Raw genomic sequence first — 20,815 nt, 5'->3', positions numbered from 1 at the left:
ATCCCGAACTATCTCAGACAACCTGGCTTAATTTCAGTACAAACTAAGTAATTCATCAGTGAACGACGGCACCTCTGGTGGGTTGAAGGGCTAATTCTTCGGAAACTCCACACAATTAGGCAAACCGCGTTTTTCTAGAATCTAGAGTAAACGTCTTGCCCAACCGTCTAGCTGCGGGACCTGTTTTTTTACAGGCAAAGACAATAACGGTATAGTTCAAAGAGAATGAAGAATATTCGCAGTTCACATTATTCACATATACATCCGGCTAGTTTACAATACAAGTACATTCAACACTTACACAGAAATCACATCGTAGACGATGGATGGTAGCGTCGGTGGTTGACCCAGTTGGGCACGTTCCATGGTTTTCACACATCGGCTATCGAACTGCGACAAGTCTCCTGTTCCCGCTCGAACATTTCGTTACGAGAACGGGTACCGTCGGCAGCGAACGCAACGGAACTGGATGCCATGGATAAGGCGTTCCGGCCACAAATCAGAAAGTTATAATGACTCTTGAAGCCAACATCCTGGCGAAAAAAGGGGTCGGCAAAGGGGTCACCGTTGAGGCTGGTCTTCTTGAGTAGCCTCCAGGTAGCCACACCCGCACATGACCGTAGGTGGATACGGGTAAGTAACCAACCCAGGGATCAACGATGAGCAGCCGAGCCGGTAGTAGAATAAAGAGCCAGATCTACAGGCCGCCACACGGCGACCGCAAGCAGTCACGCCCGCTGTGGTAGGCGGCTTCAACAAGAGTGAGCCGAACCCGGCTCATGTCCAATTTCAGCTCCGAGTAAGGCGTCGGAAAGAAAAGAAGAGCGAGACCTACAGTCAGAAAGTCGGGCCGCTACAACTGGATTCTTCAGAAGTTTTGTCTTTAAAAAGTAATTTTTAAACGCATATTATTTTAATAACTAGAATTTTTAAATATTATCTAGTGTGTGCAGCGTGTCTTTCTTAAATGTGGATTCTATATTTTGCTGCTGAATAAGATTAAGATCCCTCAGCAAGTTTTTGAAATTGAATTTTGTTTGGGTAAAATAATCCTATTTTTATTATACAATAAACAATAAGTAGCTTTTGTCTACAGATGCATTAACCATCGTCAAAGATATTCGTATCCAATGGCCTGGTAACGAGATTTGCCGTCAGTAAGCAAATCATTAAAATTAGCTGACCTTCTGGAAAGTTCCGGTGGGTAAGGTTGATATTGTGCATGACGAAATAAAAAAGTACGGAAGCCAAGACTTGAGAATTGATTATTTGGAACATCATTTTCATCCTTAACATACAACAAACAAATTCTATTTTCCCTGCTGAAAGCCGGAGAAATTTTTCTTTAAGTTTTCAGGGCTGAACTGGACTTCTGATCACTCCAGGATGCGCTGAACTGAACCGCTGATTACTGAAGAAGGCGCTGTACTGGACCGCTGATCACTCCAGGATGCGCTGAACTGGACCGTTGATCCTAAAAGAAGGCGCTGTACTGGACCGCTGATCACTNACCGTCCCCGATACACCGTCCCCGATACACCGTCCCCGATACACCGTCCCCGATACACCGTCCCCGATACACAGTCCCCGATACAACGTCCCCGATACACCGTCCCCGATACACCGTCCCCGATACAACGTCCCCGATACAACGTCCCCGATACACAGTCCTCAGAGTCCGTAGTTTATCAAACATCTGACAGATGAAAACATTAACGAAAAACACGACACTGCGTAGTACTTAGCGGAATGGTCACTTCATGAGATGTACCACGCAAACATTGACTGGTCGAAAAGAATACAAATGTTTTATTTATGTAAAGCTCATTGCTGGAGTCACAGAAGGAACCATCTTGGCATAGCGTTGGCATGGATGTGTAGCAAACCGATTATAATCTCGCACTGTCTTTACTTGTGAATGTTGCAAATAATTTTATTCAACCTTCAAACTCGTGTTCATCAACTTTTGTAGTTACAGTATATGTAATTTTATTATCTTGAACTCGCTTACTTATGTTGGACTTCATCAATTTCACTATTAAATAATTATAAAAATATTTAGTCAGTAAATCATCAATTCTCAAGCACGAATAACATAAGAGTATTTTATGAACAATAAAAGTTAAGTCAATTTCAAAAATACTTCTATGCTTAAATCGTGCCATCAAATATTGTAAATTTTGTTTAGAATGCCGAATGGGCAACATCAGCCAATCACGCGTTAAGCCGTTAACGTCATTTTCCTGCAGAGCATTGTTGTTCTGTTAACATCTGCTGTGGTAAGCTACTAAATTCTCCGTTAGAATTCAATTCTTATAATGTAAAAAAATATTTAACTGTCATAACTGAATTAATAATTGTGTTCTCTGTATTAATTTGATATTTTTATTCCATTGTGTTCATGTCAAGCTCATTCTAACGACCACCCTATATGTACAATAAATCAATAATAATATACAGGTGTTGTTCGGAGTCATCATTCTTCAACCGATCAATAAAAAACTGAAACTCAAAATTCTTCACTCCAACCTACGTAATTCTTTTTCAAGTAATTAATTAGGGAAGAGGGACGGTCGCTGTAACTTCTAACTCAAAATCTCAACCACCATTAGAAAAACCGCCCCTTTCATCAGATGGCACGTACGGTCTGGCCATGGCAAAGATTAAACGGTTTGTTGAACACGTGAATTTGTTTGGCTTGTACTGTATGTAATGATTCGTGTTTGATTGATGATAAGTATTCAGCATACGTGATGATCAAATTGCATACTGAAATGCACGATAGGTATCTGTCAACGACTACACGTCATGGTCAATAAATGAAAGAGATGAAACTCATAAAATTCATATTTAGGCATCCATGCATATTTTTCTTGAAGAGCCAAACTTATGAAATGTGTTTCTATGTTGCACTGAGTGTCTGCTCAAAGGTCAGAACACACCCCATGATTCCGATCATAATCATCAGACCTATCCTCGTCTTTACGTATTTTCCTAGCCATCATTGACGCATAATTTTTATATTGGGTCAAATATATTTTCTCCTAAACATTAATTCAATGGAAACAATTTTCGTCTGACCTAATATATGAGGTTCAATAACAAATTATTGGCCTAACAGATCGGAATACACTAAATAATCACTACCATTAGTTTAGTTAACAAGCTTAGTTTTCTATGCGTGAATTTGATTAGAAAATGATAGGGCTATGAGGGAAACTACGTCATGGTGCGATCGATAGACAAATCGATTTGAAGAATTTTCAAACTGTTAAATATTTTTAAATTAGTTAATGTTAGTTTACAGATAATAATCTTGATACTTAGAGCAACCCATTGCGCGGTGCTGTAGAGATGTTTTCCTGTTTTTCCTTGATCTAGCAGGACGGCTGGATCGATGGTTGGATTAATTAATTTTTTTAAATTAAGTGCTTTTTTATCATTAATTCGTATTCTATCCTAAGTTGATATAGGAACAAAATTGCAACATCCCTGCCGGGGGTCGAACCCGGGGCCTTTGGATTAGAAGTCCAACGCGCTTTCCACTGCGCCACAGGGACAGTAATGTTGAAAACGACATCAATGCAAGATATCAATACGTATTGTTGAGTTGATGTCACGGTAGGATACTCAGAACACGACGAGAAGAGTTAAAATTCCCTTTATAGGACATCGTAATCTAAAAAATATGTTTTATTGGATTACAAAGGTCGGCGAGTGCAGCGTCCGGATCAATAGAGCGGCGCATGAGCCGTGAGCGCCGCTCGCTGCGCAGCGCCTACGCCTGCACGACCGTCGTAAGTGACGCGACTGTCACGCACGAGTCACGACTGCTTTCACCGTACGTGTTGTGATGGTCACGCAGGACTGCACTCACCGTACATGTCGTGATGGTCACGCAGGACTGCGTTCACCGTACGTGTCGTGATGGTCACGCAGGACTGCGTCTGTCTCTTATACACATCTAGATGTGTATAAGAGACAGCACTTAAACAGTGTCTCAATTGTTTGTACACTTAAACAGTGTCTCAATAGTGCACTTAAAAAGTGTTTCAATTGTGCATTTAAACAGTGTCTCAATTTTGCACTTATTCAGTGTCTTAGTGTGCCAAAAAAACGTACGCTAGTTGAATTTCCTCAGCCGGACATTGACGTGAAAGAAATGAAATTCCTTGACCGGAAATCAACATAAGAGAAATGAATTTCCTCGATTAGACGTGGACGTTAGATAAATATTTTTCCCCGTTAGAAAAAATCAGCGTTAGATAAAATATACTGTCGACAATTTATCTCGTAAAATTCATATCAATGTATATGTTATTCTGTAGCGTCGAGTTCGCCGTCTGCAATTTTTTTCAATGAACCGCAGGCATTCATGCTCAGTTCCGAAGCAGGAGAATGAGTATGCACTCTATCTTGCAGTTTATTTAGTACTGTAGGAAATTCTATAATTTTATAAAACAGCCTAATCGGTAACCCATGAGTTCTGCTACAGTGTAAATTCTCTAAGTAAATATTCCTCATAATACATTTTTCGTTTATTACATCCCAAACTTGCAAAAGTAATCAAAATTATCGGAATTGTAATTTTGAATTTAAGAAAAAGTAAATAATTTCAAATGCTTACATTAAACTAAAATAAATTCTCAAATATAGATTGCCAAGGTTATGGCCAGTGCTTTATATTTTATCATGGTACAGCGCGACTTAATATATCCAACAAATGATGGAAGCCGTCGCGTTTTCCAGAAGTCGCTCACACCAATCGCCCCAGCCGCCCTTATATGAGTGCTTCAGCGGGGGAGGCTGGCACGGCTGGAGGCACTTGGGAACCGCTTATGGGGCGGTCGTTGTGGTGGGGAACGGCACGCGGTCATAGTAACAACAGTGGCAGGAGTCGTCCGCAGAGGCCCCTCCTACATCAGTTTCCCACTCCATGCATTCTTTGCGAAGCATGCCCGCCTGGTGCGAAAACAGCGATACATGAGAAGAAAACAGCGATACATGAGAAGAAAACAGCGATACATGAGAAGAAAACAGCGATACCTGTCTCTTATACACATCTAGATGTGTATAAGAGACAGCTGCAAGGTGCTGACAGGCGCTGCAAAGTGCTGACAGGCGCTGCAAGAAGCTGACAGGCGCTGCAAAGTGCTGACAGGCGCTGCAATGTGCCGATAGGCGCTGCAATGTGCTGACAGGCACTGCAAAGTGCTGACAGGCACTGCAATGTGCTGACAGGCACTGCAAGGTGCTGACAGGCACTGCAAGAAGCTGACAGGCACTGCAAAGTGCTGACAGGCACTGCAAGGTGCTGACAGGCGCTGCAAGAAGCTGACAGGCATTGCAAAGTGCTGACAGGCGCTGCAATGTGCCGATAGGCGCTGCAATGTGCTGACAGGCACTGCAAAGTGCTGACAGGCACTGCAAAGTGCTGACATGCGCTGCAAGGTGCTGACAGGCACTGCAAGAAGCTGACAGGCACTGCAAAGTGCTGACAGGCGCTGCAAAGTGCTGACAGGCACTGCAAGGTGCTGACAGGCACTGCAAAGTGCTGACAGGCGCTGCAAGGTGCTGACAGGCGCTGTAAAGTGCCGACAGGCGCTGTAAAGTGCTGACAGGCGCTGCAGGGTCTGCAAGGTGCCGACAGGCGCTGCAGGGTCTGCAAGGTGCTGACAGGCACTGCAAGGTGCTGACAGGCGCTGCAGGGTCTGCAAGGTGCTGACAGGCACTGCAAGGTGCTGACAGGCGCTGCAAGGTGCTGACAGGTGCTGTAAAGCTGTCTCTTATACACATCTAGATGTGTATAAGAGACAGGCTCTGAACTGGACCGTTGATCACTCCAGGAGGCACCGTCACAAGATCCAGACATTTGTTCGGACGCCTTACTGAGGCGAACTGGTCAATGGTCATGCCCGCCGACCTCGAGCGTTTCAAGGCGGAATGCTCCTTGTCCAGAATTCTTAAGTTAAATTATTTTCTAACTTCATCGAACGACGCTTCCTCGTGTGATTACTCGACATCACGAGTGTCAAACTTCAAGTAAGAAGTGAGGCTGCCGTTGTGGTATAAAAGTTTTCACCGCACTCATATCAATTTAAAAAAAAACGATGCAGTTGGGACCAATAAATCAAAAACCATTTCTGTCCATGAAGAATAAAGAATATTCGACTTGAGCAATTTAACTGTAGTTATGAACTAGCTTTAAAAGTTTGCGCTTGAGATTAGTTTAAAATGAATAAAACTGCGACTAGTGAATTCGATTTTTTTATTACATTGTTAACGCAATTTTGTTCACTCACGGTCAAATATCGTTATTAGTGTACGCCGTGCTTTTCTATGCACGTTTTAGGCGTATATGATTTATTATTAACTACCTGAGTTAGGTTCGGGTACCGTGAACAAATGATGATAAATGAGGCACGAGTTAAGTACAGATTAGATACCTATACTTAGTGAGAATATATCGGCGTGCAGTTTATAGGTTTAGCGAGCAATATGAGCAGAACGTTAACGCGTTCGTCTGGGGTTCATACTAACGTCTTCAGGGTTTACACAATCTTATATATGTAGATGTCATCAAGGTGCTGAGTCTCTACCGGGTAAAACAAGGAAGGCTAAATACAGGGATTTGTTTATCAACATCGGGATGGAGGAACTATCTTCTAACCAGGAAGAAATTATTTGAATGAGGAATGAGTAATTGAATACAAAATGACAGTTAGTAATTTTCCGCCGTACACGAAATTGACATTGATGAAAGCAACCGGGTATGGTTGACTTGTGACGACATTCACAAGTGAATAATTATCAGCATGATATTTCCCCAAAAAATCGTTTGCTACAACGTATTTCGACATTTCTTCAATTGTCTAAACCTTCCGAAGCCTCTTTTTCTGAGCGTTTGTTTGCTGATTCACATTGATCCTATTTTAATTCTTCTTGCAGAGGTAACCGTAGATACAATAAAACTCTGTACATAACTTCTCTTTAAAAATACTTACGAAGACTCTGACTCCAGGAGTTCGTGCATGTGAAGGCTCTTGCCAAGCCGCTCGTATAGCGCATCTGTATAGTGCATCTGTCTATATCTATAGCGCCCCTGCTGCCCGTACAGCTCCCCAGGCCCGACGGTCGCGCGGCGCTGGCATGACGCGGCGGCGGCGGCGGCGGCGGCTTAACCAACTCGTCCTGCAGTGGCAGTTCAGCGCAACGATCTCAAGCCTCCGTTATGACTACATTCAGTCAAATTCAACAACTATTAAATTGGATTTCTTCCAATAAACAACCGTGTTTTACTGTAATGAGTACAAAGATGTTAGCAAATAAGTTCACAGCTGTCCTGATGCAGCGGCTTGGTCGACTCTCCCTGCACGACGATGGCGGTTTGTTTAGACGCGACGACACCTGGAGGTCCATAAGCACTGCATTCTTTTTTCATCGCTTGAATTAATGACTGGATTTTTATAATTACATCGATCTGATTAAAACGACGACAGTTTCGAAATAATTTAGTATGGTGATAATTTTTTTTTGTTGTAAACGATAATGAGATTTTAGAAATCATTGATTGGAAAAGAACGTTCTTTGGACGAATGAACATCTGTAGGTTATTTGATATAGTTACTTTTATGTCATTGCTTCAAACCTATTCAAAATTATTAGGCGAGATTAAATAATTAGAATTTTATTCTAAATATGATTGCAATTAAGGATTGTGCAGGTAAAAATGCATATTTTTGCAGCTACCGTCTTAATGTAAATAAGTAGCCTAATGACAAAGGGATTTAATAGTTCTAAAATTAATTCGTTTCATTCAGTAGTTGAAAAATAATATGATTTTAAACTACGTAGTAGAACGAGGCTTTTGATAATAAAAAACTTGCAAAGTTGAAATGGAATACCCACCGTGTGCTAATTAATAGTAATTAATAGGTAATTAACACGTTTATTAGCAGGAACGTACTAGTTTATATTACATTATCGAAACAAACTGTCGCGACTATACACATGCGTCATAAATCATAATAGCCGATGGCTTGTGAACTATGCAGAAGACAATAGATTAAATGAATAATTGGAACCTTTTTTATTTAAAATAGTGGTGAGGTGGAGATAGAAAGACAGTTGATCATCATAAAATTTTTACCAAATTAATTTAATTTCATCGTTGTTTTAAAACCGTGAAATACATCGAACTACCATGCTGAATAGTGCAGCACGGCTGGTGAGCATCTAATGAAAAATATACGCAGTGCAAAGAAAAAACTGGAAAAATTCGAAAAATTCTGAGCCAGCTGCTTCTATACATATGCTAATTCGTATTCCTACGGAGCACTGGGATTTTCTTTTCGAAAATCATTCGACCACTGATTCACAAAATAAAACTTTTACTAAGTGCCTCATAGTGGCTAATAGCGGGTTACAATTTTGTGTAGTGAAGTGATGGATCTCAATGAATTGAAGTTGCAGCTCTGGATTACAGGAAAGCTTGCACTTTGCAGAAGCTCATGCTTTGTACGTCATGTTCTTTCTTCAGTCGAATGTAGCGAACGTTGCCAGCGGCAACTGGAACACAGAAATCATTGATTGTAAGAACTCGTCACTCAGAGAACTAGAACTCATCACTCAGTGATGAGTTCTATTTACCACCGAAAAATATCGAACATTTTCGTCAGGAAATTTTATATTTTGGGTCATTATTTATTCAGATCGGGGAAAGGCGTGCAAGTAACTTATAAATTATCGGAGTAAATGGCAACGCGCTTGGGCGTATGAGCTGTTAACACGAATAAACAAATGCATGACTGTCACAATGTCGCAGACATGGAAGTCTCAGTTGGTTGTATCGGGAGGCGACACAGAGAAGATGCATAGTACAAGAAATGAAGAGTATAGGGGTGCAACTATATTTCAACATGAGTGTACATGGTGAATGTCAGTGAGAGAGGTCAAGAAAAATATCAAGATAAATGAAAGGAGGAGGAATAAGATGGATGAGGTTGTTGCGACAATTTAGTGTGCATATAATTTTGCGTGAGTGTGGACGGTTGGAGGAAGGAGAAATGTAATAACAAAGGGGGGCAAAAAAGGGGGGCATCACCTTATCTTTGCACAGTTGCTGGTGTGGTACCCTGGCCTCTCCAAACCTCTTAAATAGGAGGTTTGTGAGTACCCTGAAATGCTCTAATGGTGGTTTGCACCCTGTACCCTTTAACGAAAGGTATTGTTTCACCTTTGAACGCATGCAAGTGCTGCCTGTGCTTGTATTTTGCAGTCGTAAAAAATGCATCACTAAGACATTGAGTTAACGCATCACGCACTCGTTATGGTGTGAGTCTTGAAGCTGACGGGAGCTGCCGTGCTGGGAGTTATGCCAACGACAGGGTCAGTTGCTAGGCCGGTTTCTCCCGCCTGTAATCATTAATTATTTAACTTAATATAATATGAACAAGAATTAAATGATTAAGCCGCAACGAAACTTATGAATAGCAAGTTCATTCCTATCGATTCATGAATAGGGTAACATGGGGCAGTGGGCTCCCTCTTTTTTAAATCGAATTTTTGATGAAGTTTTAATTGATACGAGGTTGTTCTTTGTTTTGTTTAAAGTTACAACTAATGAGGAATGTATGATGTGAATTACACGCCTATAGAGTTATTCAATTTTTAATGAAACCCTATTTTGTAAAAAGTGTCAAAATGGGCCCATTGCCCCACCCCTGGGGCAATGGGACCATGGGCTTGGGGCAAGACGCCCACCCCTGGTCCCTTTACCCAAATTGCATATTTTTCAGTTTGAAAATAATAAAACAACACGTTACAGTTCAAAATTAGAAAAATGCAATAAAAAATATTATATTCATTCATTTATTAACAACTTAAAAATCATATCCTTAACTCAAAAAAATATATATTCGTGGCTTAAAAAATCTATCAATGGCGTGAAAAAATATTTCCTTGACATAAAAATATATATTCTTGACTTTAAAAATATATCCTTGCCATAAAAAATTCATCCATGACATGAAAAAATGTGTCCTTGACTGGAAAAAATATATTTACTTGATCAGAAAAAAAAACTTCGTTCCAATTTCGTCCATAATCCAGATATTATGTGCGGGGAATTCTTACTTAATCGTGATTTCAGCCAATACCATAAACACTCATCAAATTTTGGCTCATTGGTGTTGGCTGAAATCAACTTTTGGCACGGCATGAGTCAATAACTCGATAAGGGGTCATAAATAAGCATAACTATAAACTAGAACCTGATGCCTTGAGGCGGCAAATCAAACAGATCATACAATAAGAAGTGTAATTTGTAATTAAAAAAAAAATTACTCATAGTTTTGAAGAGCTCATTGAGACAAATCTAATGATGTATAACACAAGACTTCACAGAGGAGCATTGAGCCCACCATGGGCGCTTTGCCCCGTGACACGCATTGGCCCGTTTCCCTAATAGGTATCATTTCAATTTATATCTTGTCAACATTTTATTTTAAAGCTAATAGTCTAAACTTGAACTCAAAATTATCCTTATAAATAATACTTTCAAAATATAATTCACAGTAATTTCAAAAGCTTCATTTACAGTAATCGAAAACATTTTTATTTAGAAGCAAAAAAACTTTTGTCTGGGCTAAAACAGTTATTTGCAAGTAACTTAACAACGCAAACACTTCGCAAAACGTAAAGCCGTACACTTCAGCCCAGTGAAGCTGTCGACCGGCGGTAGAAAACAACGACCAATATCTGCCATATACCTAGCGGGAAACCCGCTATGGGCCCGTGACCCACAGTGGCCCCTTTGCTCCACGTTACCCTACATCAAGTCGGGTATAGGTGTTTATCAAACCGTATGGCTTCTTTGCTCATTGTTATAATTAGTGCATTATATATTTCCGTTAGGTCATGTATAAAAATTTGTGGCAAAAGTATCTGACATATCTGACGCACATTTCAATCAAAATTAAACTGCTCTAATTGGCATACTTTTCTAATATTTTGCCGCGATGTTTCAATCCCTTTTTGGAAGAACCGAAGTAGAAGAAAACTTGCCATAATTTAAATGCTAGAACAAGGTTGAAAACTCTTGATCTAGAAGCCAATAAAAACCCAGGTGACCGGAATCTGTATGAAAGTTATTGAGTGCTCACGAAAATGATAATTTTAATTTATTAACAATCGCCATTTAGTAAATGATTAGTTTTTCATTCAAAGTGGAACCAAATATTATGGCTAAAACTTTAAGATACTGCTATCACCCGGTGTCCATGCAAGAAGAACACATAGCAAGTCCTCTCATTTCAGTGCTAAGATCATTCGTCTGCTCAAATGGCAAATAATCCGATAATTTAAGGACGTTGAAAACGAAAAGATGATGGATTAGGTTCCGAAGCAATTTCAAAGGAAATTTCGGTATTTTAGTCAAAAATTTTTTCCATATGTTGGTCTGAGTCTTTTTAGGTATCCTCAATAAAATTATCTTTGAACCTCAAGTATTAAACGTTAAGTTCTTGCCGTCACTAAAGTAATTTTTGAGTAAACATCTCACCCGAACTGTGACGTTTGTGAAGTAGAAGGCGAGGGCAACAAATGGTCCGGTGAAGACGATCGTCCGTACAGGCAGACTGGCCTGCAGGTCTACCACCAGCCAGTTGTTGACGCCTGATTTACTGACGAAGCAATCCACATACCTCTTGTAGCATGTCGTTCCTGCTGTCTAGAGATCAGATTATCGAAACATTAAAATTATGCAGAACATTGAAATTCCTAACTATCATGTATCGGCAACTGGCTAGACACAGCCATACTTTCAACACTGACTCTATACACTATATTATATATACATAATATAGAATATAGACACTATATTAGATACTATATTATATACATGATTTGCATTGATGAAAATTACATTCCTGTCTAATCGCATTTATTCAACGATACTTTCGTATAATAGAGTTTTGTCAGCGGGGATAATTTCCGTAAGTTAATACTAATGAAATAAGAACTTTTTAAAAAGTAATGCTTCATTTCGATCCCAATTTGTACGCGCGTGCTATGAGCGCCGAGTTTCAACCATTTAATTCACTTTAATTTTTTTGTGAATGACTATAAATTCGGAGAGACATTCATTTTCTGGTGAAGTAGTCATCAAGCAACATGACTTTTCGCACATTATTTCATGCATACAATATTATCTCGCTTCTAGATTATCAAAAAATCTTGTTGGAAACTTACGACCGTTTTTTGAGCTCGTATCAATTATATTCGCATGACGAAAAAAAGTGGTGATTGGGTACAACTAAAGATATGAATAATAACTCAACCACACGAAAAATGTTACGAAAAAATAATCAATTTATGATTCATATGTTGAAATTGAAACCTCGGAAATTGAAATCTGTCCCATACCAGCATAGGTGCGCGTGCGTATCCAGGAAATGCACCCGGCGTGGACACGTTCTTCCCCATAGCGACGTCGATGACCGTAACGGGTGCTGTGCGTTTAGGCCCATACGCCACAACGGTGGGCCTTGGCATCGTCACCGCCTCGTAACTCGGGTCAGTTTGGAATGACCACACGGAGCACACGTCACCTGTTGAGAAACGTTTGCTATGGTCGAGTTAAGTTATAGTTTAGGATTTTCCAAAAGGCATCATTTTTCCTGGGCAGTTTTGAACATAAACAAACAAGATTGCTCATGAATTTGCAAAATCTAATGACAAAAGGGCATACTATTAATTTTCACCAATGTCAGTAATGCGGCATTGTTGTGAACGTAATAACGATAAAATGAAACGTGTCTACAAAAAACAATAATTGTGAGTTAGATCTAGGTAAATCTCGTAATAATGTTTTTCCTGCTGTCTAAAAATGGCACGCATCAATTTAGGATAATACCTAGGATAATACCTATACCTATATGTCGAGTGAATGATGTATAAAAAAAAAGCGTATCCCGAGTTTTTATTTGTGAGCTACTGCGCTTACATCACAATGTCTTGAAAGTCATTTGGATGAAAATGTACTTGAAACACATGTCACACATTACTTAGATGCAATGATCACATAACACAATAAGATGTCGAATAATATATTTTTTCAAATGAACAGAAGATTTTCAAAGTAAGCAATCACGCATGAGTATAATTTTTTCAACTTACCAGCGATGGAGAAGATGGTACACGGAGGATTCCGGATGCAGAAGCTGTAGCAGAGGATGGTGCTGTGGATCTTCAGTTGAGGCTGCAGGGGAAATACGGCGGGCTGACACACATTGCGGTACCTGGGCTCGTCAGCGAGGGCGAACTGTCCGAAAAAAAATAAATATCATCCATGAGGAAACCTTAGGCGAAGAAACGGCGATGAATTTTAAGCGAAGTTTGTTATTCAGAAGATTAATTAATATTCGGAAATTTTGTGAACTGGCTGTAGGTATGCAGTGCTTTGTTTAGAAAGCCAAGTATAGAGCATTATCATTGAACACCGGCCTATTCCTTCCCCATGGGTACCATCATATTGGAAAGGTTTACAGAAAAGTGAATAGATTACAATTAAAAAGGAGAAGCTTGGGCTTTCATAATATACTTGCTTCATTTCGGTAAAACTTTAATTGGCTTATGTTGATTTGCAAATCTATTTGGTTTTTGTAAACTGTGACACCTAAACATTGCTCTCATGGCTGTTTCTTTTTAAAGACAGCATTGATTAGTAACATCGGCGTTCTTAAATTTTACCCTTTCTTACGCTAGCTTGATCAGCATCTGAAATATGCGCTCCCGGAAAATATATGTGTTTATGAAATATTTACAGGAAATTTGCTTACTTTTTGATAAGTTCCCGAACGTGTGGTTGACAGCGCTTGATGAAGGCAAACGCAAAGTCCAGTGAAGACTTGAACATTTCTAATGAGATATCCCAACTGCATTATGATAACTTAATTGATAATGAATATATTATTCAATACAAATGTTAATACCTAAGACGAAATAAATCTTGAAATAGTAATATTCCATTATCGAATTGCATAAATAGCCATATCGGTCCGTTGATCGTGTGAAGTCGTAGCAAAACCCAGACGTTGTCGCTCCTCTCGCCACATCCAGTAAACTGGATTTGTCTGACCGCTAGACCAACGAAAGTTGAGCTAAACTAAATTCATACTTTATTTCACTTAGGAATATTTATGATATTTATTTTTAACCCAGCGTTCGGCATTCGCATCAGGTGGATGTCTAAAGTCATGAGGCTTTTGTTCACGTTGCTTACGAAGTCAATTTTCGATTATTTCACCGTGAGATAAAGCTTTTTCTGGCAGTGCACGCTAAGAATTATGATTGACAGATCAATTGGCATGTTGCAGTGCACGCATATGATGGCAGTGCAAAAGATATGTTGCAGGGCACGCGAATAATGGCAGTATAAGCTACTAAATGAAAACTTTATATGAGCTACGAAAGGCTTTTAAGAAACAAATTGTTTGAATGACACGCTTAACTTCGGTCATGGCCAAACTTGTATTCGATGTTATAATAGTATACTTGAAAAGAAAGTCAACATAACGCAGCTAGGTAGCTCATCTGATGTTGAACATTTTATCTGCCTTGACGACGCACTTGAAATTCATATCACCCATTGAAAAAAATGGTTATTTTACAAATGAAATAATATTGATTATGTTTTGAGTTTATATCGCACACAAATTTAAGAAAGTTTTCTAGTTCATTGCCTAGTTGAGCGCGTATCATGTCTAGAGGCTACCTGGACCTGAAATAGCGGTTTGGTGAGTGGTAATCAATTAAGAGGCATTGAAAAACAGAGAACATTTCAAATATTTTAGTGAATCGGGAATACTTGTAAAATTTAACATTGTACTCTATTTTTCTATAATTTTATTTAAAAAATATTCAATCTATTAATAGTCTTTTTTTGAGGTCATTCAGAGCCTAAATCAGACATTATGAAGGTGGTCAAAACACATGCACTATAGAGGTGCAGTTCATAAGGATTCAGGTTGTGGGTCACGGAAACAAGGCCGCGTATTGCCGAGTGAGTTTTTTTCTCTATATCCTTAAATGTATTTGTATTCAAAACAACGATTATTTTCATGCAGGAGGAGGTCAAATCGATCAAATATGAACTATATGAAACTCATGAATTTGAAGTATTTCACCATCTAGTTAGTTTTTATATTTCGTTGCGAGACTTTCTATGCCTTATTCTTCTTAATTAGCAAAAAATAAAAATTTCAGTACAAAATACAAAATAATGTTAATTAGTAAAAATACAAATACTCTGTGACATTCCTGTTGGACTACCATGTTATTAGAGTGCATCAATGCACTGTACTTTAATAAATGGTAGTGCAACAGGAATGTTACTATGCACTCTAATAAATGGTAGTGCAGCAGGAATGTTAACGTGCGCTCTAAAAAATGTTAGAGTAAAAGATATTTTGCAGTGCACTCTAATCAATGTCTAAAAATGACAGTGCAACAGTAATGTGGCAGTGCAAAAAGTAAGTGGCTAAGCACTATACTAAATCGAAACTTCATACCAGCTCAGACACGCCTTCATATAAAAAGTCTTTTGTTTGGGCACATTAGTGTTGGTCATGGCCAAGCATGATTGGTAATGACTATGCGTGAGTTCGATGATGAAGCAAAACTGGAAGTCGACGAGAGCTGCTTTACTGACATCGCACGTTGTATTGACGTTCAGTTCGTACTTATAATTCAATCAAACTTTAGCGAAAAGCCATTAGAACACAAATTCAGGAAATAATAACAATTAGGCTCTAGAGTTAGAGTGAATTTAATAATGATTCTACAATATTAGGTTAAAATTATTTCGTTTTAATATCTGCATTTTAAATTTCAGTTTGTGGGAGAATGACAAGGAGAATTGTAAATATAGTTGGCTGTTATAATAAAAAAACTTGCCCATAAATTTAAATTTATTTTACAGAATTTTTTTTAAACATTATATTAACTTTAAAATTTCATGACGTAAGATATTCGAATTTTATATTACATGTGAGTTCGAAAAGTTTGATGCACTTGAGTTGGATAATTAGTAAAGGGCAGAGCAGGGCAGCGCTACTTTGAAATGTAGCGGCCGCTACCGCTACCGCTACCGCTACATGCTCTAAATGTAGCGGGCGCTACCGCTACCGCTACACCCACTAGATTGTAGCGGGCGCAACCGCTACCGCTACTGTAAAATGTAGCGCCGCTACATTAGCCGCTACAATGGCCAAAATTATTGGAAATCTCTAAATATTTATTGTTCTGCTATTGGGATTTACTCATAAACATTTAATGATAATAAAACATTTTCAAAACATATCAGTGCAACTTTTTTGCAATTAACCTAACCGAAATAGTACGGGTTAGATCCAGTAAATAAAAGTTAGTTATTTTTATGTTTTGTTGGATTATGTTTACACGCTTGACGTGGAACAAGCAGATGCGCAGAGCACGATCAGTCATGGATAAATGCAGAAATGCAGCATGGAAAATTTGGTTTACCATGCAAATCACAGACAAAATGATGCGATTATATTTAATGTGATATTGCTCTAATTCCAAATTATCTAAAATTATTAATTTAATAAAAAGTCTTCGGGCGCTTTTAAATAGGGCTCCCTTGGTTTGGCAGGGAGCCCTAAGGAAAGGATACGCACATGAAGGTTTAATATAAATATTTTGAAGCGCTGTAAATTTGGAGCGCACGTCGCACTTGATCTGGTACCGAGAATTTATCAAGTCAGTTGAATCGAATTAAACTCAAGGTTACTAAGGACGGTCATTTATATCTTTTTTTTTCTTTTTATTTTGTACATAGATTCTGAACAATTTAAAAATGTTTAAAGTGGCTGACTTGCCGAAAAAAGAGGTTGCTGACCAGAAAAATAAATTTCATACAGGCTTGAATTTAGTTTTATGTGCAAGGTCGTAAAATGAAACTACAGAGAAATATTAGATATGCACTTAAACAGTGTCTCAATTGTGCACTTGTTTCAATTGTTTGTACACTTAAACAGTGTCTCAATTGTGCACTTGTCTCAATTGTTAGTACACTTAAACAGTGTCTCAATTGTGCACTTGTTTCAATTGTTTGTACACTTAAACAGTGTCTCAATTGTTTGTACACTTAAACAGCTGTCTCTTATACACATCTNAAACAGCGATACATGAGAAGAAAACAGCGATACATGAGAAGAAAACAGCGATACATGAGAAGAAAACAGCGATACATGAGAAGAAAACAGCGATACATGAGAAGAAAACAGCGATACATGAGAAGAAAACAGCGATACATGAGAAGAAAACAGCGATACATGAGAAGAAAACAGCGATACATGAGAAGAAAACAGCGATACATGAGAAGAAAACAGCGATACATGAGAAGAAAACAGCGATACATGAGAAGAAAACAGCGATACATGAGAAGAAAACAGCGATACATGAGAAGAAAACAGCGATACATGAGAAGAAAACAGCGATACATGAGAAGAAAACAGCGATACATGAGAAGAAAACAGCGATACATGAGAAGAAAACAGCGATACATGAGAAGAAAACAGCGATACATGAGAAGAAAACAGCGATACATGAGAAGAAAACAGCGAAACATGAGAAGAAAACAGCGATACATGAGAAGAAAACAGCGGTAAATGAGAAGGCATTCAGGAACAAAAGGTGTTTTGATCAGGCAAAAATGACTAGGCTCACTCACTACGCTTACTGCAATGTTTCAGAATTATATTTTATACAGCCGTTTTATCATATACTGTAACCGCATATTAAGTTTAGTTATGCAGTGGTAATTCAACCGTACCTCTCCACCCGCTCCGGTGCAGGGACCCACGCAACGAGTACCTGCAAAAAAGTGTATCTTCACTTTAAGGCTTTGTTTTACCGGACAGATTATTCGGCTAATACCTTCAAGCGAAGGGTCATTACATGCTGTTTGGTGATAACGTTTTTCGAGGAAAAAAACATGATAAAATTAACACCTTCCGCAAAAGTAGGACATTAGATAGTATGAAATGCGACTCTATATACTTGATAATAAAAAAATTTTAAGCTAGTGCTCCGACGGAAATCGTCAAACCTAATGAAATATATACGTTATTTCACGATTTCTCCTAGCGTTTTTTCCTACTTTGACGTTCCTGAAGTTCAGGCGCCTGTTGCGGGAAACGGCGTTGCTGTTGCTGCAGTTGAGGTGCCTGTTGCGGGATCTGTGAAAGGCAACGGAGGATATTGTACAGTTTGACTTTTGATTCAAAGAAAAAAATATCACTGTTAGATTATGTCACTTAACGCATGCTTGATTTCTAGAAATTTCTTGTTATTGTGTTGATCCCCTTTCTTAGAATTTGCACAATGGCAAAATTTATTTCTTAACAGTAGTAGGACTAGAAGTCCAAGAAATCAACATAGCAATATATTTCCACACTATACGATTTCATTGACGCACAGTCGTTCGAGCAAAACAATTAAAATATATTATTAGAATTCAAATAATATAATATTAGAATACAAATAATATAATATTATAATGCTAATGTCACATATTACATAGTCAGGCCGCGCCACGGTGGCGCTGGGCAGCAGCGTAACGGCCGCAAGCACGGCAGCAAAAACGAACAAAGTCTTCATCTTGACGACGATTCTCGTTGACGGAATACCTGAGGAAGTAAGGCAGACAGTATCAACTAATAATATTTTTTAACTAATAATATTTATTACAAAATAATATTAACGGTGAACCACGAATAATGTCTTCATCCATGCGACGCGACCGGAGAGCTGTTAATGGTAAGCAGATAATGCAACAATTAACGCTTTTGGAGTTATTCTAGAAACAGATCTCTGTTTGAATTGTTATAAAGCATAGGTAACTTTAAGCCAATATGATCAAAAATGCCTTAATTAAATTTTAACTGACTCCTCGATTGCACTGAATTTAAACACGAAAAACGTAATAATGTTTCAAGATATCTTAAACAGCCCTCAGAGTAAAATTGAACTGTGTACAATTCGAGGAAGCTGGAATGCCGAAATGCTGTTAGATGATACAAAACCGATTGTATAATATTAAAAAATGTTGGTAATAATTCAAAGAAGGAATGAGTCCCATGCAAATTCCATACGGAAATCAACAGATGCTTAATCACAATGAATCGATAACTGAGCAATCATATGTTAAAATGTCAAGCAAATGTTAAAACGAAATATTTAATAGAAACTTTAAATAATCACACCGATCTATTCACCCAGTAATCACCTATATGGCTAGAGATGGAACTCTTACTGATGCTCTGGCTGTAACTTGCACTGTAATGAAGAGCTTGCAGACGCTCAGCGTTTTTATAGAAATTTTCTCGTGCTGTGAGCCCTTGTTCTCGATGGGCCACGTTGACATCATTCGTCATTGTCGACATTTTTCAGACTCCTGTAATAAAAATCATTGCAGTCCCCGTCAAAACATGAAAAGCAATAAAATCTTCTGAACCAACGAGTTCGACAGGCTTATAGAACACCGCATTGAGATCTTGATTAAAATGACAGCTGTGTGGCACCCATGACTTACCTGCTCACATGGTCGGGGGAGAGCAATGCGCGTGGGTGACTCGTGCATTTGGTTAAGCCACGTCGACTTACTGACTGACGTCAGCATTACAGTGGCCAAGAATCTGTTGTATTATTTATTGTTTAATAGTTTAGTATCAAATTAGTCGGCGTTTAAATGAAATGCACATAAATTATTTTTGTTTGGGAATTCTGTATTGAAAAATTCAAATTTTCAATGAATGTTACAAAAAATTAAGGCTTCGCGCAACATTTTTTAATATTCAAAAGTTATCTCGCACTGAAAGAAACAATATTTGCTCATGTTCAAACGTTACTTCGTTGATTTCGAGTTTACTTCGTTGATATTGAATTTACTTCGTTGTTTTCTAATTTACTTCGTGGATTTCGAGTTTTATTGGTTGCATGATTTCGAGTTTACTTCGTTGATTTCGAGTTTACTTCGTTGATTTTGAGTTTACTTTGTTGATTTCGAGTTTACTTCGTTGATTTCGAGTTAACTTCGTTGATTTCGTATTTACTTTGTTGAAACACTGTTTGGTCAGCGTTATTTCAACGCCCTGCAGATGCCTGTTACGTCACATGCCAGTTGGTAATGATTCGAATACTGTTACAAAAATTCCAAAAACACAGCGAAGCACACTTTTGTACAAAACAAAAATGCACGGAACCAGAGTTGCAAACGAATACATATAACTTTGATAATATTACTCATGTTCGTCACATAGCTTTTTTGAACTTTAATTACATTTTATATGAATTTCCTATGAATATTTCGGGCATTAGAAGCGATGTTTTCCAGAATTTTATGATGTATTTCTTGACAAGTTGCTAAATGATTGTTTTCTATTCATGAATTATGTAGACTTTAATGTATGAGGTATGTAAGTCTTTTTATAAATTGTATTTACTTCTATATGTAAATGATGTATACTTCTACGTGTGATTTATGTATTCTTCAATATATGAATGAAGTATACTTTTTCATATGAATTATATTCACTGATATGTTTGAATGAGCATATTTTTATACATACCTTCTGAAATCTTCTATACTCAAAGGAGACGAAACTTTAACCTATATAGCTACGATCGACGCTCATTTAAAAAGACATTTAAAGTGTTGCAAAGTCCGCTGCTCATCGGGATGAATTAAATATCTAGTGCTGAAACAGCCGTGTGATTGTTCATACTTATTCCT

General features: G+C 38.3%; 1 protein-coding gene and 1 non-coding gene across 2 annotated transcripts; both read right to left on the bottom strand.

Moving 5' to 3' along the window:
* Positions 1-3,487: 3,487 nt before the first annotated feature.
* Positions 3,488-3,560, bottom strand: Trnar-ucu. The gene has a single exon. It is a non-coding gene; the product is annotated as a tRNA-Arg (tRNA).
* An 850-nt stretch (positions 3,561-4,410) lies between these two features.
* LOC108664907 lies at positions 4,411-19,411 on the bottom strand. Its single transcript, XM_018151604.2, has 5 exons — positions 19,310-19,411; positions 18,601-18,710; positions 18,182-18,260; positions 17,855-17,895; positions 4,411-4,962 (listed from the first exon to the last, which is right to left on the bottom strand). The coding sequence occupies exons 2-5, from the start codon at positions 18,679-18,681 to the stop codon at positions 4,837-4,839; spliced, it is 327 nt and encodes a 108-aa protein (XP_018007093.1). The 5' UTR covers positions 18,682-18,710; positions 19,310-19,411; the 3' UTR covers positions 4,411-4,836.
* Between the last annotated feature and the right edge of the window lie 1,404 nt (positions 19,412-20,815).

The sequence above is a fragment of the Hyalella azteca genome, unplaced genomic scaffold (assembly GCF_000764305.2).
Source record: "Hyalella azteca isolate HAZT.00-mixed unplaced genomic scaffold, Hazt_2.0.2 contig14449, whole genome shotgun sequence".
In the NCBI taxonomy this organism is placed as follows: domain Eukaryota; kingdom Metazoa; phylum Arthropoda; class Malacostraca; order Amphipoda; family Hyalellidae; genus Hyalella; species Hyalella azteca.
The sequence above is the reverse complement of the archived record's forward strand: the minus strand, read 5'-3'. Positions and strand labels throughout refer to the sequence as shown.